This window comes from Erinaceus europaeus, chromosome 1 (genome assembly GCF_950295315.1).
Source record: "Erinaceus europaeus chromosome 1, mEriEur2.1, whole genome shotgun sequence".
Classification (NCBI taxonomy): Eukaryota; Metazoa; Chordata; class Mammalia; order Eulipotyphla; family Erinaceidae; genus Erinaceus; species Erinaceus europaeus.
Window position 1 is genome coordinate 66,885,026 of NC_080162.1, and position 27,574 is coordinate 66,912,599.

Genomic DNA, 27,574 nt, shown 5'->3' on the forward strand with positions numbered 1-27,574 from the left:
CAAAGTGGAGATACATACTGGGAATTCTTCAGTATTAAGGTAGATGGCATTTGAACTATGTCTAGGTAGAATGTGTACAGTGGAAGAGAATCATGTCAAGGATAGAACCTGGGATTACCAACGTTGGATATCTACAAAGAAAGACAGGTTTAGGGAATTGAGAAGGAATGGTCAGAGAAGCAGGAAGAAGTCCAGATAACTCATGCCATTAAAATTAAGGAAAGTAGGAAGCAAGGATGTAATGGAAGAGTGTTCAGCAGTGCCAGTGAGATGAAGGAAAAATGATGGGAGAATACTCTTTGAATATTGCAAATTGGAGACCTCCAAAATGAGCAATTTCAGTGGAGTCACCTAGTTGCACCAAGTAGTGAATCAGTAATAGAAGAGGAGGAAAAGGTAAGTGTAGACTCTATCTACTTAGGAAAGTTATAGCAAGAAAGTGAGACAATGAAGGAGGGTGTGAGAATAAGAAGTATTATATTGATTCTGAGGGGAGGGATATGAATTTGGTGAAGTTCATACAATTTATAAAAGGCTTGTTAACAATTGTAAAGAAAAATCAAAATCATTGCTAACAAAGATAATAAAAATTAATTTAGCAGAGTAAACACTATCAAGAAGTTTGCTTGTAGTTAAGGTTGCATAGTGAGAAAAATTTAATTTTTTGTTTTAAAATTTTTCACTTATAACTGATTAATACTCATTTGCAGTTACTGATGGAGCCTACTTTTATATATATATATACATATATATATATGTTTTTATAATTTATAGTGCAAAGGATGGGGTATTCCGCCGTTACCGTGGCCCTGGAATTTATGAAGACCTGCAGAATTATATCTTAGAGAAGAAATGGCAATCTGTTGAGCCTCTCACTGGCTGGAAATCCCCAGCTTCTCTAACGTAACTATTTTTTTTTTAATTTTTAAAATTTATTTATAAAAATAAGAAATAGAAAATATTGACAAAACCATAGGATAAGGGGGTAAAATTCCACACATTTCCCACCACCAGAGTCCTTTATTCTTTATCCCTCCACTGGAAGTTTTCTTATTCTTTATCCCTCAGGGAACATGGACCCAGGATCATTATATGGGGTACAGAAGGTGGAAGGTCTGTCTTCTGTAATTCCTTCTCCACTGGACATGGGTGTTGGCAGGTCGATCCACACTTGCAACCTGTTTCTATTTTTCCCTAGTGTGGCAGGGCTCCAGAGAGGGGGTTTCAGGGTACATTGGTGAAGTTGTCTGCTTGGAGAAGTCACGTTGATGCCATGGTAGCATCTGCAACTTTGTGTCTGAAAAATATGAAAATATAAAGCAGAACAAATTGTTTGATAATCTGGAACCTAAAGGCAAGAATATAGCAGATGAGTTTTGAGCGTCTCCATTTTGGAAAAAGTTAGTAGGTCTATTTTAGGTGTATTCCAAGGGGCCCATGACTTTACTAATTTTTGCTGGAGCCTGACAGCTAACATGCAGGTGGGTTGAAGGTATTATCTGGGGAGATGGTGTCAGGTTTAGAAATAGGACTAGAAAGCTGGATCAGGGAAGAGAGTAGCTCCCAAATCTGGGAAACATATATAAACACCATTAACTATAAACCCTATCAAGTTGATCTGGGGCCTATATTTAGTGCAGGAGCCTGTGTAGCCTCTGCATCCCTGTAGGTCTGAGCTTGCATTCTGTAGTAATAGCTAGGAATGTTCTAGGTTGCACCCATTGCCAGACCTATCTTTCTTGAGTGGTAGAGAATTTTGGTCCAACATCATAACTATTTTTTTTCATAGCAAAGTTTTATTAATGAAATAGGAGATGTAAAGTTACCATTTCATGGACCTTTAAAAACCTTCTCCCCCCCTCCCCATCACTTCTGATTACCGAGACCACATAAAACAAGGCTTGACCTATGTGGATTAATGATGCCTGTGTTTCACTTAGCTATTAATATAATGGGGAAAAGTATCCAGGTTCAGAAAGACTATTCTCTAGCTTTTGTACTAAGCCATACCAATTGTTTTCTCATTAGGAAACATGATAATCAACATTTACCATTTTTTCCCCCATTTTCAATAGTTGGTTAGATTGAAGAGTAGTTCTTTCATAGGTACAGTTTATGAAGGAATTGCAATGTATTGTATTTGGCAAATAAAAATTGTGGTGCCTTTTGACTACCTAGGAGAATATTGATAGGGGATAATTTTTGGCCCTGATGGCAGCTGTGAAGTAGATATGGCAAAACCATAATAACTTTTCTCCATACTGTAATTTTGAATGAATCATCACATATATAATTCCATTTATGGTTGTACGTATAAGAAATACCCCTATATAAATAGTAATAAATTATATCACATTTCTGGAATAATTTAAGGACACTTATATAATTCTCAAATAATCTAAGGACACATATAATACTCAGAAAATACATAGCTTATTCTAAAAAATAGCTGATCTCTTGATGTTTAATTATATAAATATTTGAGTACTAATTGCATGCCTTATACTGTCTACTCAACAATAGATAAAATACACATGGTCCTCTGTTTCCTTTAAGTTATTTTGAGACAGATTATGAAAATCAAAATAACTAGGGATACAAAGAATCATAATTGGTTTAGGGACTTAAAAAACCACACTTTTACTAAAACAAGGAATAGCAGGGATTATGAATCTTTGTGAAATGAAGAGATGAGAAGTCATTTTGAAGGGAGGACTCTAAATAAGATGAAGGATAGAAGTACCCATGGTATGAAAAGGTTCTGAGGAGAGATCTGCTCAGGAATGGATAATGTTCTTGTAGGCCTTAATATGTAAAGAGGTTGATAATATTACTGAGGAGCAGAAACGTGACCAGGGCCAAGTTCAGTGAAAGGTTAGTATGAAACAAGTATGAGTAGAAGACAAAGCTAGGTCCTACGGATTTATGGTCATAGTGAGGGTTTTGCTATTGTGAGTATATACATTGACAAGTGGCTTTTAGGAGAAGAGATTGGCGAGGATAAGAACGGATGGGATTGAGGCAGGCTGTTTTAGTGTCTAGTCTGAGGATGGTGGTAGTGTGTACTACCGAGGTGACAACAGTGGGGAGAGGGAAACTTTTTAAAATAAATCTTCTGGATTTCTGGTTTGAGTACTTGGTGGGTCCTGGTTTCATAATTTGTTTAGGCAAGAGAAAATGCTTCGTATTAGACATGTCAAATTAGAGATTTAGACTTTATTTATAGAGTTACATCCCCCATGCATTAAAATTATGGAGAAATTAAATACAACACATATTGATAGAGACCTAGAGAGGAAAGAAAAGTGTCATGACATTCAAAATAAGTTGAGTAGATGGGGGTGGGTGGTCGTGCACTGGGTTAAGTACACATAGTGCTAAGTGCACATGGTGCAAAGCGCAAGGACTGGCATAAGGATTCCAGTTCAAGCCCCTGGCTCCCCACCTGCTGGGGAGTTGTTTTGTAGGCAGTGAAGCAGGTCTGTAGGTGTTTATCTTTCTCACCTCCTCTCTATTTTCCTCTCCTTTCTTAATTTCTCTCTGTCCTATCCAGCAACAACTATAATGGAAGATGGCTGCCAGGAGCAGTGGATTTGTAGTGCAGGCACTGAGCCCCAGCAATAACCCTGGAGGCAAAAGAAAGAAAGAAGGAAGGAAGGAAAGTTGAGTAGGATAAAGAAGGAACATGGTTCTCTTAAAAATTCAGAGTGCTCAAAAAGGAGGATAGTGATGTGTGTCTCATGTTACCAGGAAGGTAAGGAGGATCTAGTCTGTTACATGGATTTCAATGAGATAATGGAAGGTCATTGTAGCCTTAGTAAGTAGTAATAGTGCAATAGTGTGGACAGAAGCCAGATTTGAATCAGTTATGGTGAAGAAGAAACAGGTTTATACTATTCCTTAGAGAAATTTGTGAATCTAGGGAACTATGTGAAGGCTTTTTAAAAAAAAAAAAAAGAAGAACATGTTTTCACAGCATTGAAAGTAATCAAGCAGAAAGGAGAATGTGCTAATGCAGGAAGAGCTGATGAAAGGACCAAGACATTAGTAAGACAAAAGGATGGGATCCAAATGAAGAACTTGGACTGTGATAGGGGAGATAGACTTTCTCTGGTTTAATAGGAGAAGGTGGATGCAATTATATACCAGCTCAGATTTGGCTTTCGGGAGGTAAGAGAGATCACATAGCAGCTTCTGATTATCTCAGTGACATACATTGAGTGTTTGCTAGCCAAGCTTACGTGGGGAAGGGAGAACTACATGAGATTTGAAGAGAAAGAAAAGAACTTTGGCTGACATCTAAGATGCAGCCAAAAATTGACAGTGGGACTATGGATTATGAGTGCTTAGTGAGTTTTATGGCTGTTAAGGGAAAACTGTCCTGGTCATATCACCTACTTCCCTACAGATATCCAACTGTTCATGGTACGGGTTGTTGTATCCAGCTGTTCATGGTACGGGTTGTTGCCTCCTACATAAGGGGGAAGAAAGTATCAATGGATTTTAATGGATTTCATTAGAGTGATTGAAATAATGGCCATGGGATATAAGATTTAAAAGAATGAGTGTGAATCCAGGAATAAGGAAAATGTGTCACAAGAAGTGGAGGGGCAATCCTTGTGACCTGGGTTTTATTTCTTTATAGTGGTTTGTTTGTTTATTTACTTATTTATTTATTTATTTATTATTTTAGGATGTCTGGAATGGCTGGTCTTTTTAGCATCTCTGGTCAAATATGGGTGAGTAGTTATATCCTTATGATTATGTTTGCAGAGGGATTTTTAAGAGTAAGACAATAGCTTCTAAACAAAGGAGGAATAAATATTTATGGATATTTTCCGAATTTCAGTTTTATGAAGCCACGCAAGTACTCCTACATGAAAGTCCTTATTGAAACTGTTTCTCTTTGTAGAAAGGCATAAATTATAAAGAGACCTCTAATTGCTGTGTTAAAGTTATATTTTCTTAGATAAGTGGGTGGATCCCTTTATCAAGGCTGAAAGGACTTAGTGGTTTCATTTCATCTTATTTTCCCATTTTCATGATTTCTCTGCTGATCAAAACTATATAAATCTAAAAGTGAAATCTATAGATCAGGTATCAGACAACTTTATCTTGTGTACTGACCTCCTGTCTTTGGAAAGCTCTTTTGGAACACAACCATGTTCATTGACTACTCATTGCCAATGACGGCTTTTACACTGCAATACTAGACTTGAGTAATAATAAATTCTTTATGTTCCCAAAGTCTAAAATGTTTCCTCTCTGGCCTCTAAGGAAAATGTGTTCTCTACATATGCTTATATTACTTCATTTCATTGTTTTAGTAAGTTAGACCTGTTACTAAAATGCTGAATAATGGGGGTCAGGTGGTAACACAGTGAGTTAAGTGCACATGGAGCAAAGCGCAAGGACCAGCATAAGGATCCCAGTTTGAGCCCCCTGCTCCCCACCTGCAGGGGAGTCGCTTCACAGGTGGTGAAGCAGGTCTGCAGGTGTCTATCTTTCTCTCCCCCTCTCTGTCTTCCTCTCCTCTCTCCATTTCTCTCCTATCCAATAACGATGACATCAATAACAACATCAATAATAATAAGTACAATAACAATAAAACAACAGTTGCAACAAAAGGGGAAAATCCAAAAATAAAAATGCTTAATAATTATGAATTCTTAAATGTGTTACACAACTGGTTATGTATAGCCCAAATTTTGCCAGATTTAACAAAATTGCTGGTTTACAGTACATTTCCCATGATAGGTGGCTATAAAACACTCTCACTTCCCACATAGGTCTTTTCCCACATATATTTCAGGTATTTCAAAGTCTTTAGAAGTGAAATGCCTGTATTACCATTTCTAAACTATACTTGGAGGCTATGATATCATATTTGGAACTTAATATTTAAGAAACTCATGAACACTTATTCTGATGGGTTGTCAGAAAAACAATGACACATTTTTGTATAGAGAAACAGAAAAATATTATAACTTCTAACACCCTGATATTTTTCATGCATGTAATATATTCCAAAGAATATTTAAGAATACAACTTTTTGTGTAACAGCTTTTTAGTTTTATTTTATTTTTAACTTGTGAGCTAGAATACAAATTCTGGAGGTTTTGCTTTTATAGTAGAACCTGAATTGATGGCATAGACTTTTCCTTTTATTTAAAATTGAACATTTTGACATTTATGTATGATATTAAACAATAGATTTTTTTTTATGAGAGTAGAAACAATGGTATTTTTTTTTTTTTTTTGTCTGTCTAGTTAGTATTTACATGATTGCCTTCTATTAAAACTAATGAGAATTAGGGTTGAGGACTTGAAGTTGTGAACTGGGAATTCTGCCTCTTCTGTATATTTACATTACTAGTTGATGGAGTCCATTTGGGAACACAGAAGATGGAAGGGATGGAAGGGAAGAGCTGTACAAGGGGGGCTGAGGACCCAAAGTCCCTGTGGTGCATCAGTATGATAGTTGGGTGGAGGGTAATATGTACTGAGCACTTCGTTTGTGGGAATATGTTCTTGTAACAAAAATCCTGTAAATCAATGCTTTCTCAGTAAAGTGATTTGAGAGTTAAAAAAAGGGAGAGTCCTTATATCTTGATAGTTACCTGGAAACCTTGTAGTTTTATAACAGTATAATAGGTAAATGTCAAGAATCATTAAGAGGAAGATCTTAGCATTGAGCTTATGATAAGTGTGCATCAGGAGAAACTGAGATGAAATTTGATTATGATGATAAAGCATTGTTAAATAACAGAGAAGTTATATTTTCAAAAGCAGTAGTAGTAGAGGTAAATAATTGCTTGACTTTGTATAATTTGGCATTTACTCCTAGAGAAACAAGTATTTAGATAAAGATTTATAGTTTCTCATCAACTATAGTGGGTGGCATTATCTCCTCAAGGCCAGGAGTGATTGTTTTATCTGTGTATGCACAGTGCCCAACAGTGGAAATAGACAGATGGATTATGCTAAGAGGGGCTGAACTAAAGGATAGACTGTTACCCATCTCTGAATAGCCACTTAAGACATACTTTTTGGTTATTGAGAAGTAGAGCATTTATGATACTTACATGTATATTTTTAATTTTATTTTTTGCCATCAGGGTTATCTCTGGGGCTCCATGCCTGTAAGACACCATCAATCCCAGTCACCTTATCACCACCCCACCCCATGTCCCAGCTAGAGAGGGGGAAAGAGACAGAGAAAGACCGATGAACATGACAGTATTGTTTGACTGCTCATGATACTTATCCCCTAGGGATGGATGAACTTATGTTATGGCCAGGGGCTTGACTCTGGGTCCTTGAGCATGATAATGTGGGTGAACTACCTCCTGGTTTCTTTATGGACATTTAGAATGTCTTTGTAGATAACTTACGAAGGTAACAAAAAGATAGTTTTATTTGATATACTGTAAGATTTGTCAGAAACTATTAGATTTTACATTCTACAAAGCCAGTTAAATCTTAACATGTTTTTCTTTTTATCAAATCTCTAGAATTGTTTTCACCATCAACCTTATCTGTTATTGCTGTGTTTAAGTGAATATTGTAAAAAACACATATAGCAATAGATAATTCTAGGGACTGGGAGATTAGCTCACCTTGTAGGGTATACACCTTGCCATGCAGAGGATCAGGGTTCAAACTCCAGCACCCCATGGGAATGCACAGCAAGTGGATATGGTTTCTTTCTCTATCTGAAATTAACATACTGAAAAATTAGTCTGGGAAAAGTTTGTACATGTATGCAGCCCTAGAACTGCAAAAACATTGACAGTTTTTCTAAAGAGAACAATTCCTTTAAGTTTACTATACTTAGTCCATTTGTTGGGGTCATCAGTATATTTGCCATGACTGTAGGTGAGGGAGAGTTTTAATGGCAAGTTTGTTGGTTATTTGATCACCTCATGGGTGTATGGATATATTGCTTTAATTTTTTCCCCCTAAACCTTTTGGTAACTTTTGTAGTTTTTCTTGTAATTTTTTTATTAGTGATTTAATGATGATTGACAATATTGTGGGATCAGAGGGGTACAATTCCATACATTTCAATTCCCACCACCAGAGTTCCATATCCCATGCCCCCCTTAGAAGTTTCCCTATTCTTTATCCCTCTGGGAGTATGAACCAAGAATCTTTATGGGGAGCAGAAGGTAGAAGGCCTGGCTTCTGTAATTGCTTCTCTGTTGGACCTGGACATTGACAGGTCAATCCATATTTCCAGCTTGTTTCTATCTTTACCCAGTAGGGTAGGGCTCTGGGGAGGTTCCGGAACTCATTGGTGAGGTTGTCTGCCCACGGAAATCAGGTTGGGGTCATGGTAGCATCTGCAACTTGGTGGCAGAGTATTGAAGTTGGAGGGTTGATATCACAGGCCTGGCATCTTCTGGACACTATCTGAAGTGAATCATGTCGAGGTGGCACTGGTTGCATTTATTTGGTTGAGATCGGTAGATGCAGTATCAAATGGTGTGGATCAAGAGAAACAAGCAAAGCTCCGGAAGTTCTAGGACTGGAAGAAATATGGGTTTTATAGAGAATGAGGAAGATTTCTTACTGTCTTAGAGTTTAAGAAGGCAATAGATAATTAATATTATAACCATGTTATTTGGGAACTTGGTTTTCTTTGAAAATCCCATGGTTAGGATTTATTGTATCATACAAGACCTTACTGTGATTTATGTCATTTAGTGCTATTTACAAATATATATATATATATATATGATATATATATATATATATCATATATATATATATATAATATACTGACAAGACTGGTTGTTTATGGTCTCCTTGGTTTAAGATCATAGGTGATTTAACATTTCAAAAAAGTTACTATTAGAAATGCATTAACAATTTAATCCAGTGTTAAAATTCAGTCAGGTTTCTCATTTGAAATCTTAAGTGCTTAGATTGAAGGACTATGTACTCAGAACTGAAGTCTATGTATTAAAGAGTTTGAGACATTAAATCCATTTTTTCCCTCTCATATTGATTAAATAGTAATTTACAAGACTATAAGTTAATAGTATATATTAACACCATTCCATCCAAGAGGGTGACAGAGGTCCTAGTGGGGGTTGTATTGTTATATGAAAAACTTAGAAATGGTATGCATGTACAAAATTTTGTATTTACTGTTGAATATAAAACATTAATTCCCCAATAAAGAAATTAAAATTAAAACAAACAAACAAACAAACAAAACCACCATTCCTACCACTCAAGGTCTGTGTTTCTACTCACCTCCCTACAGTGGAGCTGAAAATCTACCATTCTCCGCAACCCCTCCACCCCGTTTTTTACTTTACTTTGGTGCAATACTGCAAACTCAGTCAAATTCTGGATGAGGCAGTATCTCATTGTTGTCTTTATTTGCATTTCTCTGACAGTCAGTGACTTGGAGCAATTTTTTGTATGTCTGTTAACTTTTTGTATCTCTTCTGTATTGAATATTTTGTTGTATCCTCTCCCCACTTTTGAATTGGGTCATTTGCTTTTTTGTTGCTAAGTTTGGTGAGCTCTTTATATTTTGGTTATTAGCCTCTTGTCTGATGTATGGCATATAAAGATCTTCTGCCATTCTGTGGAGTCTCTTTGGATGCTGGTTTCTTTTACTATGCAGAAACTTTTCAGTTTGATGTAGTCCCATTGGCTTATGTTTTAGTCTTCCTTGCAGTTCGGTCTGTATCATCAAAGATACCCTTAAAATTTAGATGGAGAAACAGGGCTCCAGGACACATTGGCCCGCCTCACTAGGGAAGGAGTGAGACAGCCTGGGAGTATGGGTTGACCTGTCAACAACCATATTCAGTGGGGAAGCAGTTACAGAAGCCAGACCTTCTGCCTTCTGCACCCCATAATGTCCCTTGGTCCATACTCCCAGAGGACAAAGAATAGGAAAGCTATCAGGGGAGGGGATGGGATATAGAGTTCTGGTGATGGGAATTGTGTGGAGTTGTACCCTTCGTATCCTATGGTTTTTGTCATTGTTTCCTTTTTATAAATAAAAATTTTAAAAAAAATTTAGATGGGAAAGAGTTCCACCAGTATTTTCCTCTACATAGTTGATTGTTTCTGGTCTAATATCCAGGTCCTTGATCCATTTGGAGTTTACTTTTGTTTCTGATGAGATATAGTGGTCAGTTTTATTCTTCTGCAGGTTTCAACTCAATTTTCTGAGCACCATTTATTGAAGAGATCCTCCTTCCTCCACTGAATAGTTTGGGCCCCATTATCAAAAATTAGATGTGGGAGTTTATTTCTGGACTTTCAGTTCTGTTCCACTGGTCTGTGTATCTATTTTTGTTCCAGTAACAGGCAATTTTGATTACAATAGCCCTATAAAATAGTTTTTAGATCTGGGAGTGCGATGCCTCTGTTTCTGCTTCTTTTTCTCATGATTGTTTTGGCAATTCTAGGTCTCCTCTGGTTCCAGATAAATGTTTCTAATTTTTGTTCTGTTATGTATACATTTGGTGGAATTAGTGTCTTACTTGCTCTGATTCATGATGTGCATGATAATACAGATATATCCTACCTGGTGAACTATCTCTCTAGGCCTGTTTTATTATTTTTTTAAAAGTACTTTATAGATATACTTGTTTTTATGAGAGAGGAAATAGTAGTTGAGAAGACCAGAGTACAGGTCATATGCTGTGCCAGAGATTGAAATTAGGGCTTTCTACATGGAAGGTCTGTACTTTCCATAGAGATATCTCCTGATCTCTGCTTTATTCTTAGAAATAAACATTTAGTCATTCATGGAATCTCCAGGAAAACCTCTCAGACTCTTCTCTTTCTAGAATTTAGCTCAGATTGACATAAATTGTGATTTCTGACTTGATGGGATGCAATTGTTGGCCACCTGACAGGTCTCTGCTTCCCACTTTAACCTTTAGGTACAATCTTAACCTCATGCAACCACTTACTGAACCAGTCCTTGTAGTTCACTACTCATCCCATTCAACATATTTAACAGTCTTTTCTCTCTTCCCCAACAGCCTCATTTAATTGTTGAACTGTGGAGAATATAATCTATTTTTAATTCCTATCTAGACAATGTGAACTATTGTACATTGATATCAGCAGTGAGAAGATGAAGCATAGAATGTGGTCAGAGACATCAAGAAAGAAATCCTGGTTAGAACTAACAGTGTAAAATCTCAAAGAAGATAAAAATAGGGAAGGACATTAATTTTATCCAGGATCAAGTCTGGTCCCTACTGCACTGAGGGAAAGTTTGGTGCTGTGATGTCCATCCACACTCGTGCCCCTACTCTGGTTTACTTATTCTCTTTGATCTGAAAAAACAAACAAACAAGCAAAAAGGAAAAACACATAGTAACTAATGCAGTGAGGCAAAGTTGTAACTATTCATATATATGTATATTTAGTGACATTTTGTAGGTGTGGAGACAGGACTCATTCTTAGCCTCTGGAGGAATAGTGAGTGTTGTAAATACTTGTGGCAGGGTGTCAAATGAACAAAACAGTATATACAGAGTTTCTTTATTAATGGAGCATTTTAAAGTACAAACAGAAAAATACTTAAAGAATGATGAATTAGGTATCCGAAATTCCTATGTCTGATAATGAAGTTATGGCATATATAACCTCCTCTGTATTTCTATTTCTGTATTTGTATTTTTCTTTAATGAAGAATATAACTCAAGTAAGAGCAGTTATCTAAGAAGTGAGATCTACTGAGCTCTTGAATTTTAGCCCTAGTCGGGAAGGCAGCTTTCTGGGTCTGTCATTCTGGAGATAAAAGTTGTTCTTTACAATGTCACTTTTATTTGACGAGGATACAGCCGCATAGTTGAGTTTCTGTAAATTCCAGTTTGTTGGGATTATACTTAGTTTTCTTAACTCTACATATTTTCTTCCTAAGTAAACCGTTGAGGTGAGAAAGTTCCTTCAGTAGTCTTATAAACCATATTTTGTGAACTTTTTCTGTCACCTTGAAGTCTAGTGATTCATGGTGGGTAATTATTATCACAGTGTTGAGGAAGAATAGATAATTTCCCATGTTCATTTGATTTTTTCCAATTCAGTCATGATGACATTCACCCCATATTTATTTATTTTTTTGTATAAACTTAATACTTTCTAATATCTACCTTTATGCAGTTTTGAGTTTTTGCCCTTATCACAGTATTCACTGTAGCATGGAAGATGGGCAGCTAGAGGAGTTTCTCAAGAGTAGGTAGCTTCTAGATAGAGAATTGATACTGAAACCTATTTATAGTAGCAGTATAACATTTAATTCGTTTTTTAAAAAATGTGATAACTCATAAAAACTGTCATAACCTAGAGGATAGTACAAGGTGAGCACAAAGCTATAAAATTCATGTGCTGCAGAGTATTGAATTTGAAAAACCTCACTCTGACCTGGTGCCACAATCCAAGTTAGGAAAGCTGTGGTAATTTATTTGTGGTGCATGTGTGGATAGACTTTTCAGTCTTTGTGTCTTGTCTTTTCTTATGACTCCAGTGATGCAGAGTGGCATTATTCTTCTCTCCTCTCTCCCTTGATTCCATGACATGGCTCCATTCCTTAAATTGATCTTAACCTCTGGTTGGAATATTTTAGCATTTATTGTATTATAGTGCTATTTTCATTTAGTGCTTTTACTGTAATCTTTATTTATACAAAAGTTAGCTAAATAATTTATTATAATAGTGTAACAGTGTATTAGGCTCATCAGGTCATTCTTAGGGGTGTATTTTAAGGAAAATAATAGGATGCTTTCTTGTAATGGACACATAAAATACTGAACAATAATTTTGTTTTCCACAAGAAGAAACTGTCACTTTGCCTAGCAATTTAAAGAAACTGAAACCTGAAACTTAATGAGATCAGTTTTAATCCAGTTGGCTGGGTTTTTCCAAGCAACTCATGTACTTTAAAGGTAAATTGATAGGGAAAAAAAAAATAAATAAAGGAACTTAATACTTTTAGAGGAAATTTTGAATGTGCTGAGACACTTGCCACTCCAAATGCAGAGGTTTAAAAGCAAGTATTTAGCTGAATTATAGAAAACTAAAATGTTACTTGAGGGTTACTATAAGTTTTCTTTTTTTTTTTTTTTTTTTTTAGTCAGAGTGTGAGATTGTGTAGGACTTATAACTTCACCTTATACATCCCAGCCATATGAGTAAGGCAACTGGACAGATATTATTTATAAATCAAGTTCTAAAATACATATTATCTATGCATCAATACAAAGGCAGACTGACACTTATAAACCAAGAAACCAGTTCAAGATACCTGAGTAATTTATATTTTGAGAAATATTAATCTAGAAAAATGGAGTCATTATCATCAACCTTATCAGTACTAGGCCAGTCATTGAGGCATTATCTCTGCTTGCTAATGGTATTTAGCTTACTGTGAAGGAAAGGAGACATTTTAGATGGCTAATGTTCTTTAAGTAGTGATTTAGTTTTACTTTAAAATCGGTAACGGTCTTAATTTTTTTATGGATAGTATATTATGAGTAAAATTTTAGATATACATTTTATTATTAAATTTATTTAAAAAATAGAAAATATCAACAAAAAACATTGGTTATGAGGGATAAGATTCCACACATCCTCACCACCAGGGTTCCATATCCCATCCCTTCCACTGGAAACTTTCCTATTCTATATCTCTCTGGGAGTATGGACCCAGAATCGTTATGGGAGGCAGAAGGCAGAAGGTATGGCTTCTGTAATTGCTTCTTCATTGAACATGGGCATTGGCAGGTAGGAGAATCACCAAGAGTAGATTATGATAGATAAGAAGGAACTACAAATTCAGTTTTACTAGCATTCTACCATATCTGATCTCTAAAGAAATATACTTCTTACAGTGAATAAATAGCAACTTTTTTCTTTTTATTATAGCATCTTCACAATTATTTCACTGTGACCCTTGGAGTTCCTGCTTGGTGTTCTTACGTCTTTTTCATCATAGCCACCTTGATTTTTGGCCTTTTCATGGGTCTGGTAAGATAATATCAATCTTGTTCTGTTTTTGAGCCCAAGGGGTTTCATGCAAAAATGAAAAACAGCTAAGAAAGAGTAAACACTCATAAATAAACATCACTTTGTGTGTAATCTAAGTAGTTACGTAGCATTTGCTTTTTTATTAGTGCTTTCAATGATAATTTTTGGATATAATGGAAAAATCATTAAATTGCCTCTTGTTCCTTTCCCTTGAATTGGGAAGGTGTGTGTTGCCCAGAGTATAGGCTACAATGAAAGAAGAAGTAGAGACCTTACTTAAATTGATGGTTTCCTAGACAAGTAAATCAACTGTGATTTCACATACTGTTCATTTGATTAGAACACTGTAGTGATAAGACCAAAACCGTGAATTTGTTCCCTGAATGAAAAAGATGATTTCCCTTGTTCATTCTTTCACTTAAACCTCTTATCCTGACTAGTTGCTTGTACACAGTTGATTTTCACAAGGTGGAATTTGTAGGATAATATAGATTAAACACATCACACTCGGTTGTGGGAAAAAATGGGAAGCAAAGCATATAATTATTTCATTTTGGGATATGAAAATCAGTATATAGGAAGCATCTTTGCATTGTGTCTCTTAAATGTTTCAGGTAAGACTTAATATAATAAATTTATTTACTTGGCTACCTAGACAACTATAAATGTATGGCATGTTTTACTCTTTGATGGAAGTTTTTTTTTTTTTTTTTTTTTTGTCTTTATTGGGTAGAAACAGCCAGAAATCGAGAAAGAAGGGTATAATAGGGATGGATAGAGACAGAGAAACACCTGTACCACTCACAAAGTTTTCCCCCTGTAGGGGGAAACTAGTGGCTCACTCAAACCCAGGTCTTTGCACATTGAAATGTGTGCTCAACCAGGTGTGCCACACCACCCATAAGTTTTCTATTTACTTTTTTTTTAGCTTTTTCTTTGTGTACACTTGATTAATTTGATTGACCTTTGTACTCTGAGACACAAAATATTCTCAGAATCCATTATAGAAAGTTGGATGATAACACAGTTTATTAGAGCACCAACTTCCATACCGGAGACCCCAGATATCTAGCCTTTTCTGTTATATTCTGGAAAGACCTGATAATGAGACTTTTGTGTTTGTAAGGGCAACTATATGAGATCCTTGACAGTTCTGTAGGAGGAATTACAGAGATTATAGGTTAAATGTCAGCCCATTGAAAGACCACTGAACACTCTGTTTTAACATAAAGTTTCAGACTTTTTACCTTTGAGATTGACTTTAAGACCAAGAAACAGTGAGGCCTGTTTCTAAGTTCATTTGGAAGTAGGTAAATGGTAAGTAAAAGATTATTAGAGTTTTGAACTGAAGAAAAGAGTTGATTCTAGATTGTCAGTTGATTAAATGATATAGAATATCAAATATAGAAGAACTTGAAATGAGAATTTGATTTGACAAAATAATAAATTTTATAGAAATCTGACTTGTAATTTTCCATAAGTCTACAGTTGTAATGTGTCTTAAAAGACACACAACTGTGAGAATTTTTGCCATTAAGTGTGTGAAAGGTCTTTGATCAGCTTCTAACTAATTGTGCATGCATGAATATTTGGCTATAAAAGCAGGACCTAATTGTGATATTCTCTGGTAATGAATTTCTTCTTTTCTACTCATTGTAAAATAAATTACATTTTATTTTCCAGGTCTTGGTATTAATATCAGAATGTTTCTATGTGCCATTTCCAAGGCATTTATCTGAACGTTCTGGTAAGTATTTTAATGTCATATAATAGAATATTTTTGGAGTTCTGTGGTGTGCCCTTTTTCTGCTCATACAAGTAATGAATCTCCCCCCATCCCCCCAATTTTCTTTTCTTTTTTAAAAAATAACTTATTCACAGGGAAGATAGGAGTAGAGAGGGAAAGAACCAGACATCACTCTGGTACATGTGCTACCGGGGATTGAACTCGGGACCTCATTGCTTAAGAGTCCAGTGCTCTATCTACTGCGCCACCTCCTGTACCATTTCCCCCCTGGATTTTCTTTTCTTAAATTTTTCAATTATTTTTATTTATTTATTTGATAGAGACAGAAATCGAGAGGGGAAGGAGAGACAGAGAGACACCTGTGGCACTGCTTCAGCACTTGTGAAGCTTTCCTCCTGCAGGTGGGGACTCGGGCTTGACCCTGGGTCCTTGTGCATTGTAACATGTGCACTCAACCAGGTGTGCCACCACTCAGCCCCTCCTCCTGGATTTTCTAGGTGACCAAACTTAAGCCAAATTTCTGATAGAGATCTCAGAAAAGATTCAAAGTTTATTTTTCTTCTTAAATTAGGATATGTTTAATTTTGGCAATTGTTTTTCTCTTTTATGTCCATACTATTCATTAGTTAGTTAATACTTTTTTCTTTATTCACATTGGATTGAGAAGGAGAGAAATTCATATTTGCTAAATCTCTATTATGTATTAGTGACTATCCTAAATTATTTAATGAATTCTCTTACATTCCTTATCCTCACTATTCCACATTGCTTCTGGGGCCAAATAGCTTTGAATTTGCAAGTTTTGAGAGTTTCAATGTAGACTTTTATAAAAGCTTGTATTTATTTAATTTTATATGGAAAATTTAATACATTTATATTTCTTTTTAGTTCTCAAAGTTTCTAAGACTTTGAGATTTCCCTTGATAATAAGAAAATGTATTCTGTTTCTTAGACTTCTTCATGGTAACAGAAGGGAGGAGGGGGACCTATTAGTTCACATAATTGACAATTTTAGGATGTCTGATTTCAAGCACAGCTCACGGGATGTTAGGTGTTATTTCCAGGTGATTTCCATGTGACTATCAACAGCCTCAGTTCTTATCTAAACTTAACAATTCCTATAGAAAGGAAGAAATTTTCCTTCCTGATTCTGACTAAACTCCTAAGAAGTATTCTGATTGGCTCAATTTATGTCAAAATTTTGAACCAATCACCATTGCCAGTGAATGGCTCACTTTGCTTTCTCCAAGTACAAAATACAATGCATGAAGAAATCCTTTGCCCTTCCCCCCACCCGTATCCTTGAAAATTAACATGGTAAATCCCCAGAGAGGGTTGGGAAAGCTCTGGGTGGAGCTAAGATGCCAACCAGTGATCTTTAGGGTGTGATAATATAACTTCCAAGTAGAGAGAATTGTCATATGCTCTCCATTGCTTCATTTCACAGCCAGGTGCTCCCAATTGACTGCTGAATAACTGTTGTTTATTCAGAGGAGGTATCTCTCTTACCTCCACAGATCAGAATCGGAGGTCAGAAGAGCCTCATAGCGCCAAAGAGTTGCAGGATGCAGAGGAAGAAAAAGATGATTCAAATGAAGATGAAAACAAAGATAGCCTTATAGATGAAGAAGAAGAGAAAGAAGACCTTGGTGATGAGGATGAAGGAGAAGATGAAGAAGAGGAAGACAACCTGACTGCTGGTATGGATGAGGAAAGGAGTGACTCCCAGGACCATAGATCCCTGACAGGAGCCCAGGAGGAGGTAGAAGCTGATGAGACTGAAGAAGACATCTCAGAGAAGCCCTCTTCAGCTGACACAGAGTCAGAAGATACCTTGAGGCAACGCAAAAGTCAGTCTGCTGCTAAGGGACCTTAAACTTCATGACAGTATTTCTCAAAATATAGACCTGAGGAATATCTTAACTCCCTGCTCTTTTGTAGTTTAAACCAAACTGATTATCCTTTTTTTTTTTTTTTTTTTTTCCAGAATAAGCAAGCTTTTGTTAAAAAGAAAAGAAAAAAGATCTCTAGCTATGTGGTCTTATAGCATTAAGCTTTGTGTATTTGAGTGTGAATCTTTGAGATATGACAATCAGCATACTGAAAAATAAACAGTGTTAGGATCTATTTGGGGGCTTTGGAGAGGCCCAAGTTCATCTTCTTGAGGCTAGAGAAAGCCTTGCATTAGTATATTCACAGGCAAGGCTGCAGGTATCAAATAAAAATGAAGCATCATGAGTATAAAGTGTAGCAGAATTAACCATTTTCCTTGTACTAGGTATTTATTTTTTATCAAATTGTAAGAAACATTTGGCATTATAGAGCAGTAATATATTTCTCTTTTAGACATTGAAATTGAGAAAGCCCTGATTATTATTTTGGAAAGAAGTTGGAAAGTCATTCCAATCCCCTAAATCCCCTTTGTTATATTTTATTTCTTACCTAGGTTATTTCCAACTTTCCCCACTGCGGTCTTGCAGGCTTCCCACACTCTGCATACTTTATTAGTGAGAAGACTCAGACAGCAGCTGACTTGACATCAGCTGCCTTTCCTCTGATTGAGGATTTTGACATGAAGCCATGGCTACCAGGCATCTTGAATGAAATGTTGTAACCTTTGGAGGTTCAAAAGGAAATAAGGATTTTTCAGTAGAGATTTTTGTAGCTTTTTTTTTTTTTTTTGCCAAAAAAATAAAAGTATATGTGTGCTTTAAAAAGTTTCTTTAGCAATATCCCCTTTGAAGTCTGCAGTCCCCTAAGTCTTGCCAGAAACTTAAATAGTGTGTTGTTTTGCTTTCATCTCAAGAGGTTCTTTGGCTCTTGAACCACTTTAATAATAACTGAAAGCTATTTCTGGTTTTCCTGCAGTGATGTTCTTTTGGTGAAAGAATTAATGAAAGTGAATACTGGAAATGAAAGATTTTGTTTCATTTCCTTCTACCCTAATCTTGTAAGGGATTGTATTTCTGTAAATCTCTCAATACTCAACCTACCAAAAGTACTCAGGGGCCCATATTTCTTTTTTAAAAATCTATTCATTTACTTCTGCCTCACCTGATTTATGTCCTAGAATAAATTCATAAGATCAGATTTAAATTTATGAAAGATGCCTAAAGTCAATCCTATATCCCTGGGGTCTAGAGAGAGTAATAGTAGTATAGGCTTATGAAATTCAAAGAGTTTCTGTCATGTTTTATATAGAAATATACAGTCTACATTTATCTGACTCTTCAGATAACCCTTTCCTTGTACTAACTTTGAACAGGTTTACTGAAGGAGGGAGAATTTCTGAAGCCCTCTACTTTTGTATGGTTGAATAAGCCTGTGCAAGCCTCATATGAAGAGAGTTTTTGTTCTGACAGAATCCAATTTTAGAGATGTTTATTTTTCATCTATCTAATGTAGTTACCTGATACTTGGTGAGGTTTATTAAGATTTCTATTAATTTTTCTTCCCTGATAGCAGCAACACAGCCTCAGAAATGACTGAGTGGGGATAATCTTGACATGAGTCCTTTGCCAGCCCTTCCCACTATGGAGGTCTCTCACACATTCTTAGCCAAAGTGCCATAGATTTTGTTGTTTTTCATTGCCAAGGCCTCACAAGTGCATGATTCCACGCTTGCTGGGATGACTTTCATTCTTTATATTTCAGATTAGAAGAGAAGGTTAGAAAATCACCACAAACCCTGCTCCACCAACTATGGAGCTTCCTCCAGTGCTCTGGTGTTCACAACATTGTGGTCATGGCGATGTTAATCTGTAGCTGCATAGTGAGCTATCTCCTGACACCCAAAATGTCATGGTTTTGATGGTGGCAGTTCCATTTCCCTGATCTGAGAATCTTGGTTAGAACTGACTTGTCTTCCTACCACTTATTTCTTTTCTTTTCTTTTTTCTCTTTTATTTTATAACTAGCTGAATTGAAATTTTTTAGGGATCATTGAGTTCAAGTTCAGAGACAGGAAATAAAAAAGGTTTCATAGTTTAGTTTTTCTGTAAAATGCCTCTTTACCTATATTGAAGTGTGTGTGTTAACAGAGGGAAGGAATGAAGAAATAAGATCTACTTTAACCTTCTTCAAATGTAAGGCCAATTTTCAATTAGGAATACCTAATTACCTAGTAAGAAAGAACTTTTCTTTTTCAGTAATACTTTAGAAGAAAATGGAAAAGTGAAAATATTCTGTAGAAGAGGATCCATTAAAAGTTTGTTTGCCTATAGAAGCTATTCCTCCCCTTTTTGTAATATCCTAGCAAAGTAGGGGGTGTAGTAAGTGGTAGGATAATACATATAAATTAATTTCTTTCCACTTAATGCCTATTAGGTTTGTGTTCAATATTTAATATAAAACTAAAGGGAAAGTCAACTAAGTAATTTAAAATTTGGTTACCACTTAAATAAGATTTTATGAAATTTATATAGACTTTTAATTCAGAAGTCAAGTACACAGAAGCATGATTTTAAAAACAAATAATACCCAGGCTTCTGTGTGTTACAGTCAGGTACTATTTTTCATTTTTGAGTAGTATTTATATAAATTTAAATTTATATAGATTCACGAAAAAGTACCTATAGATTTTGGAATAGTGGTACAGTGCTTTATATATGGGTTGTCAGAGCATTTTGCCTTTTCATTGACCAGTAGCAAAACTTGACCTGCCTAGCTCCTTTTTCCTTAGTTACTTTTATTATTCATCTTAGGCAGATTTGCTAAACCTTCTCAACTTGATTAGGGATCTCAAATTGACACATTATTTAGACAACCACACCTCCTTCCTTCCCTTTGAAATAAAAGTATTGAATGGGTTAGAGAAAGGACTCATTCAGTTCACAGAGCTTTGTATTTTTTTTAAAATTTATTTATGAGAAAGATAGGAGGGGAGTGAAAGAACCAGACATCATGCTGGCACATGTGCTGCCGGGGATCGAACTCGGGATCTCATGCTTGAGAGTCCAAAGTTTTATCAGTGCACCACCTCCCGGACCACAGAGCTTTGCATTTTTAATCAGGTACTTAAACCCAGATCTCCTACTGATGGTCCCTATTAGGCTCAGATTTCTATATGAAGAAATTTATTATGACTACTGAAGTTAAAGGAATCAAGTTCTGCCAGGTTGGCTTTTGAAAGCCAAGGAGGATAAATTTTGATGCTTATTACCATAAACCCTTGTTAATATCTAAGGTATTCTTTCATCATTTAGGTATAGGTAAGCCTTCAGAGCGTGCATCCTATAACAACTTTGGGATAGATATAGGAATGCTTTTTAAAGGTAAGTGCATAATGTGATTTTGTAATATCAAGCTCTTCAAGAGTGGCACCTGTAGGCTGCTTTATAGGATGAGAAAGAGTAGAGTTTTTCCCAAAGATTGAAAACATGGGGTCTCCATCTGAGATTTCAATATAAAAACCTTACATTGCAGTGAAGTGAGAGAAAGGAATAGGTTAGTATTTTTGCTAATATGTATCAATAATTTATCTATATCCTTGATCTCAATGTTGAGTGTTATTTTTTGCCAGTATTATAAAGTGAGGTTAACCTATCCTGTCAGATATAACATTTTGGAAAGTATTCATGTGGATGTTTTGTGCCAACAGAAATGTTCTTCTTTAGTTTCCTTTTACCTCAGTCCTATGTTTTGATCTTCTTTAAAATCATTATATCTTGTCTTAAAAAAACCAATGTAGAATTATAAATTCTGATGAACACTGATTGGGCAACTTTTCAACAGCTCTCTTTAACAAAAAAAGGCTTTAAGATCTCTTACTTCTTTCTTAGTTTTCTCTAATTCATCCTCTGTCTTGTTAATACTGTTTTTTGTCTCATCCTCCATCTTGCTAATACTGTTTTTCTGCCTCACTTAATTCTGTTCTCTCTACCCTGTTTTCTGCAGCTCAACTATTGTGTTATACTGTTGATACTTTATTAGCTTATTCAGCTAGATGCTCTCTTAGTTCAGTTGTTCCAGCTTTCAGCTCTGATTACCTCAAGATATTTAGTGTTTTAGAGTCTCATTGGTTGTTTCCCAATTTTTTATGATACTACTTTCAAGAGCTTTCCTCACTCTATTATCTATTAACTATTGCATCTATTAACTATTGCATCAATTAGTGTTTGGATTGTTGTCTTTATTCTTATGTGCTTCTATCTTTCTAGGGCTTTTATCTGAACTTTTGTCCTGGTTAATTTCTCCAGTGTTTCTTCTTGGGTTAGATATGATGTCCCTCTCTCAGTACTTTTTAATCCACTAATCTCACTTTCCTGGACTGACTTGTGTCTAAGTAAGGTAGTAATAGTTCACAGTTTTGGAAACCAACAGTTGTTTTAATGTTATCTCCATGTCTGAAGTGAAGTACAGTGGCTGTTAAACCCTCTTATCTTCCCTGCAGGCTGTGGGAACCTGTGGGCCTTTTAACTACAAATAGATTTTTTTGGCTTAATCTTTCTCTCCTGAGAGAGAGATAAACCAGGGTGGAGGATAGATAGCACAGTGCTTATGCAAAACTCCCATGCCCCAAGGGTCCCAAATCCTGGGCCTAATCCCTGCCTCACTCCTAGCTGAAGCCAAACTGAGCCAGCTCAGCTACACTCTGTGGCCCTGTGTTTTTGAATAAATCCTGATTTCTGAGGGAATTATTCACCCTTTTTTTTAATTGATCATAAAAACGATGTGAAAAGGCTCCTCCTACTATATGGTAATACATCCTCACCACCGGGAGTGTAGATTTTCTCCTGAGTCACCTGGCCAGCTCTCTGCACCTCCCCTCCCCATGTGTAGGACTTCCTTGCTGCTGTTCTAGCCCCTGAGGAGCAATAGCTGTGGAGGCCCACAGTTGTAAATTGGTGATGCTTAAGTTCTCTTCCCTTCAGCAGTCTTTTTATTGATAAAACTCAGACTGGAGGTGATGCTTCTACTGGCAGACTGCTGCTCTGAGTAGGTACAGACTTTTAGCCCTAGGAATCTCTCTTCTTAAGTCTCTCTGTCCATGAGCCACATGTGTTTGTACTCACCTGTGACTCGGTGGGTTCCTGGTGTGATCCTAGTCTCATCTTGTTGCGTTCTCAGGTGATCCTCTTTGCTATTCCTTGTTGAGTGGGGGAGAGCAAAATGAAGCTGCTGCTACTCATTAACCACACCTCCGAAAGTCCAAGAAAAGGCTTTGAAAGCTTCAGATTAGAATATTACATTCAGATGGGTAAAGTTTCATGCTGACCATGCTATTGTTATTGTGACTCACACAATGATGACATATTTTGATGTAGTTTGATCATATCTATTACCAGGTAGCTATTTTGTGCAAATGTAACTTTTATACAAGAATATTATTCATGTGCATTATAATACATTACACATTTATTATTTATATTCATGTTGATAATTCTGATGATTAGCTTGGTGATAACTGAATTATTTCTTCATTTGTATATTTTTTTGCTGCCACAAGTAGCATTTGCAGTTAATGGCACTGGAAATCATGACATGTACCAAGAAGTGCATTGCCTGTATTATAGATCTCCTTATCAGAAAACTGTACATTTCTTGATCCTTTGTTTTCATTTTATTTATTGTAAATGCCAGTTTTTGTGAAAACCTAATGTTAGTAATAACTTAGTGGAAACAAAATGGTATACTCCTTTTCATATAAATATTTTCATAAAAGTTGCCTATGCCATGAAAAATGTTACTTTATTAATTTTTTTTCCTCTGTGTCCATCAGTTTCTTACTTTCTCTTTCATATACTCTTTGGTTTGATGAAACCCAAATCATGTATTTTTCAACTGTAAGAAGAAAATTATTAAACTTCCATATCAGTGGACCCTCCCTCAGGAGGTGAGTTAAATTGCATAATTGTCTAAACAAAATATCCACTAAGTGGAGTCTCAGTCTATACAACTTGGTCCTATTTCCTAGGTGGTAGCAAAACCTGCAGATTTGAAGGCCAATATCCTTGAATAGTAAAAACACAACCGCCTTCTTTGTTCCAATCTTGAAGACCCTTTAGAACATGTGAACTTCCTGGGATTGACAACTATAGGCTAGACTAGACTAGGCTCTATTAACAGACCTCCAAATCTTAGGAGCTTTATAATAAGATTATTATTATTTAATCCATGTCAGTAGTGACTGTTATGCAAGTTTTTCTGGGAGCCAGGCTGAGGGAAGCTTTGCTGTCCAAGCTATGACTTTTAAACTGTATTTATTTGTATCCCAGCCACTCAGTAGTGAGAAGAGTGGAGGAGCATTCCTCACAGGCCTAGACTTCCAAGAAATAAACATGCATCACTTCTGTTCCCATTTTTTATGAGAAGACTTAGTTATAGGGTCACACCTAACTGAAAGGGAGGCAAGGTTATGTCATTTTGTAGATTGTTTAAAAAAAAGTTATGAGAGTTTGCATTTCTGCCACAGTGACACACAGTGACAATCTTAACCTACTTTAATGTCCTAGTGTAGGTTCCTGAGAACTGTAATAAATGCACATAAGACAGGAGAGAAGAAAATACAGATAGGCCCAATGCTAGTTTTATTTTTTCTGGACTTTATTGATTGTTGACCTTCAAGATGGAGTTTTCAAACTGAGTAGTTCATTCTTAGTTTTTCTTTCTTTTTGGAAGATAAATAATAAGTGGGATAAGAGTTACAGTGGAGAAGTTAATAGATAATATGAGTTTATTAAAAAGAAATCTACTAGTCCTTTTTTTCCACACATGCATCTTAATGGTGGGTTGTGTGTACCTGAATAGTCCCAAATTTGTCTACCTCAGCAGCCCTTAATTGTTCTGCTGGCCATATGTACCATCTGGCACTGCCAGAATTCTTGGTTCTTCATGGTTTAGAATAAATTGTACCTATTACAGTTTCCATTACACTACTGTTCCCTTGCTTCTCTAGTTGATTCTGGTCGGATTAAAATCATTGTCAGTTATCTTTGACAGGAGGAATGCCAGGTTCTGTAATCTCTGCCAAAATTCATAATTTTTGTTCCAAAAATCATTGAAAAATGAATGAGTAGGAAAACTCCTTGACGGCCAGAACATCAGGTTTAGCATTTAATCTCACCTTACCCCTAATGACACACTCAATATTTCTGCTTCATTCTCTATCCTTCATATCATAAAAATGGACTTTTTTGATAAATACACTCAAAGTAGAGGTTACCTAGGTGCACTTCTCTGCCACAGAAAGAACATTGGCCACATCCAGTCTTCCAGATTAGAGTAGACAGGCTGGGTAAACCCTGCCTGGATTCATCCATGCCAGGTTCTTTCAATACAGGAATCCTTCTTGCCCTGGAAGCAAATTTGTGCCCAGTCTGCAGTCCCTGGTTAGTGCTGAGCTTTTATTTTTGCTCACTTTAGTAGATTTCAAAAGAATGTAGTATCCTTGCTATTCCCTAAGTCTGCTCAAGGTCTCTGATGAGTGATTCTGAAGTCACTCATTGTTCTTTTTACCCTCTTCACCCTATGTCTGTTTCACTAGTAGTGAGAATTCATGAGGCTTTTGCTCTGAGATTAAAATAAAGAAAATCATAACCTACTTACCTATGTACTCCAGCCATTATATTTGCCAAATTTCACTCCATCACCCTTGGCAGACAGTTCATACTAGGAATTTCTCCAGCTACTCATTTCTTAAGAGAACATACTTTCAGAGTCATTACATGATGGTAGATCTGGTTTTAACATTGTAAGTCATTTTTGTTTCAGAATGTTAAATGCTGACATTGCTTCAGTTGCTGAACATCTTTGTACCATTTTGGTGGAATGTTCAAATCACAGCTTAAAATTTTTTTTGGCTCTTTCTTGGCATGGTATTTCCCATGGATTTTCTCTAGTTTCTGGAAACTATTACTCGTTTTCAGTGGTCCCACAGTCTGTGTGAAATTGACTTCCATGGTAGCAGCCAGATCCCCCTGGAATAAATCTCAATCAGTGGAGCAGTTTGTGATTGTTCCAAGCACTGTAGACATAAGCTACATTTCTATTGAGAGATATATAATTTCTTTAGCTGGATGGGCATAGCATCTGTCTTGGAAACAGTGTTCAGTTTGAAATTTCACAAGGAGGTTACTTTATATATATAAAAAAGTCAATATAATATATTTACTTTCTAAATCTGATTTTCAAATTAGAATCATTTCTCTCATTTTAGCAAAATCTTAATTACCTTGCTCTGACTTTCTGGAATTATTTCAAGAACCTAATTTTCAGATCCCACTTCTTTCATTATTCTAAGAATCTGGTCTTATTACAAAAATTAAAAAGCACAATTGACTCAGGTGGTAATTTAATTTATAGTTCAGTTGAATATCATATCCAGAGAACTGGAGATTTACTCCCAAAGTGTAAGTCATTTGAATACAGTAACTGTACATGGTTTAGCCTTTCCAGCTCAGCCTAGGGACCAGAAACAAATAATTCTGTCTCCTGAAAAATATTCACAGTAGTCCAGTGTATTATCCAGCACCACTTATTTTTATATTACTACTATGCTCTGCTACTTCACACATGAAAACACAGGGCCATTCTTTAGCTCCCATTCCTTTTACAGTTCTCCCTCACAAATGTTCCCTTAGGCTCTTTGTGTATAAACTCCTCAATTTTTTCTCTCTCTTCCCCTTTTCATGGTCTTCTTTCACAAGTAATTTCCATTCTTGTCTGCTACAAATCTTTTTCATTTTTTTATTGTCTCCCTTCTCTCTTTGCCTCTCCTGTATTTGTATAACAAGGTCTAGAGAAAGGACAAACATGAAATAAACTATTTGTTCCTTGGTGGTAGGAAGGAGATCATCAAATATTCATAAATTAATATTGTCCCTGTCACATTACAGTGAAACAACTTAATTACAGCATATAATTTATTATCCCTATGGAATATTGCCTTAATAAACATTTCACCCACAACTTTGTTTTTCTTTCTGAACTTGCCAGGGAAATAGTTGCATAGTAGTTTATGCAGCAGACTTTTGTGCTTGAGTCTTTAATCTAAACCTAGAAATAAAATAATTAGTCTTCCTTCCTTCCCAGGCATTTACTTAAAGCAAGTTTCACATTTGAGTGAAAAATGTAGTAATGAGTTCTCAAACTAGTCATATTAACTCCGTTTAGTTCTGTTTTCCCAGAAGTAAATTAGTTTTGGGGGCGAGGGGTGTAGAGAAAAAAAATTTTCTGCTTTTGAATGAAAAATTTCCCTCTTCTTTTTCCCTTATTTCATCATAAGTTAAAAAAAAAAAAAGACTGTAGTCTAATGGTTGGTTGCTTCATTTTCTGTACCTTATATGTAAAGCTCTCTAGAGGACTGCTTTTAGCATTAGTCTACTGTCAACTTGAGGAAACAATCTCTCCATCAATGAAAATATTACTAAATATATTTAGAAAAATAGTCATTGCCAACAGAAAATTAGGATTTATTGTAAATGTCTGCAAAAATACGGATTAATTTTTCAGAACAACAACTTCCATAGTTGATATAAAGTTCAATAAAGGCTTCTATTCTTGACATAATGAACACAGAAAGATGGGATTTCTTATAAAAGCTTTTAAAATGTACATTGTTGCATCATTTCTTTTTATGAGGAATGGGATATTAGTATTATTTTACTATTCTTTGGTTGTTTTTTCATTTGGATAGTGAAGCAGAGATTGGAGAGACATCATAGTATCATAACTTCCCCAGATGCTGCCATGATGCTGCAATGGGCTCCTGAGGCTTAAACCTGGGCTGAGTTCATGGAAAAGCATGCCCTCTACCTAGTAAACTATCTCTCTGACTCTGCTGCATTATTTGAAGAAAGGAAAACACTTAGATT

At 35.9% G+C, this 27,574-nt stretch overlaps 1 protein-coding gene across 1 annotated transcript in view; it reads left to right on the forward strand.

Moving 5' to 3' along the window:
* The window catches only part of TMX4 (thioredoxin related transmembrane protein 4), a 45,013-nt gene extending 21,570 nt beyond the window's left edge, over positions 1–23,443 (forward strand). Inside the window, exons 4-8 of the mRNA XM_007539575.3 lie at positions 775–903; positions 4,694–4,739; positions 13,913–14,014; positions 15,698–15,761; positions 17,279–23,443. Coding sequence (XP_007539637.1) covers positions 775–903; positions 4,694–4,739; positions 13,913–14,014; positions 15,698–15,761; positions 17,279–17,637 — 700 coding nt within the window. The 3' untranslated portion in view covers positions 17,638–23,443. The remainder of the gene's footprint in view (positions 1–774; positions 904–4,693; positions 4,740–13,912; positions 14,015–15,697; positions 15,762–17,278) is intronic.
* The last annotated feature ends 4,131 nt before the right edge of the window (positions 23,444–27,574 follow it).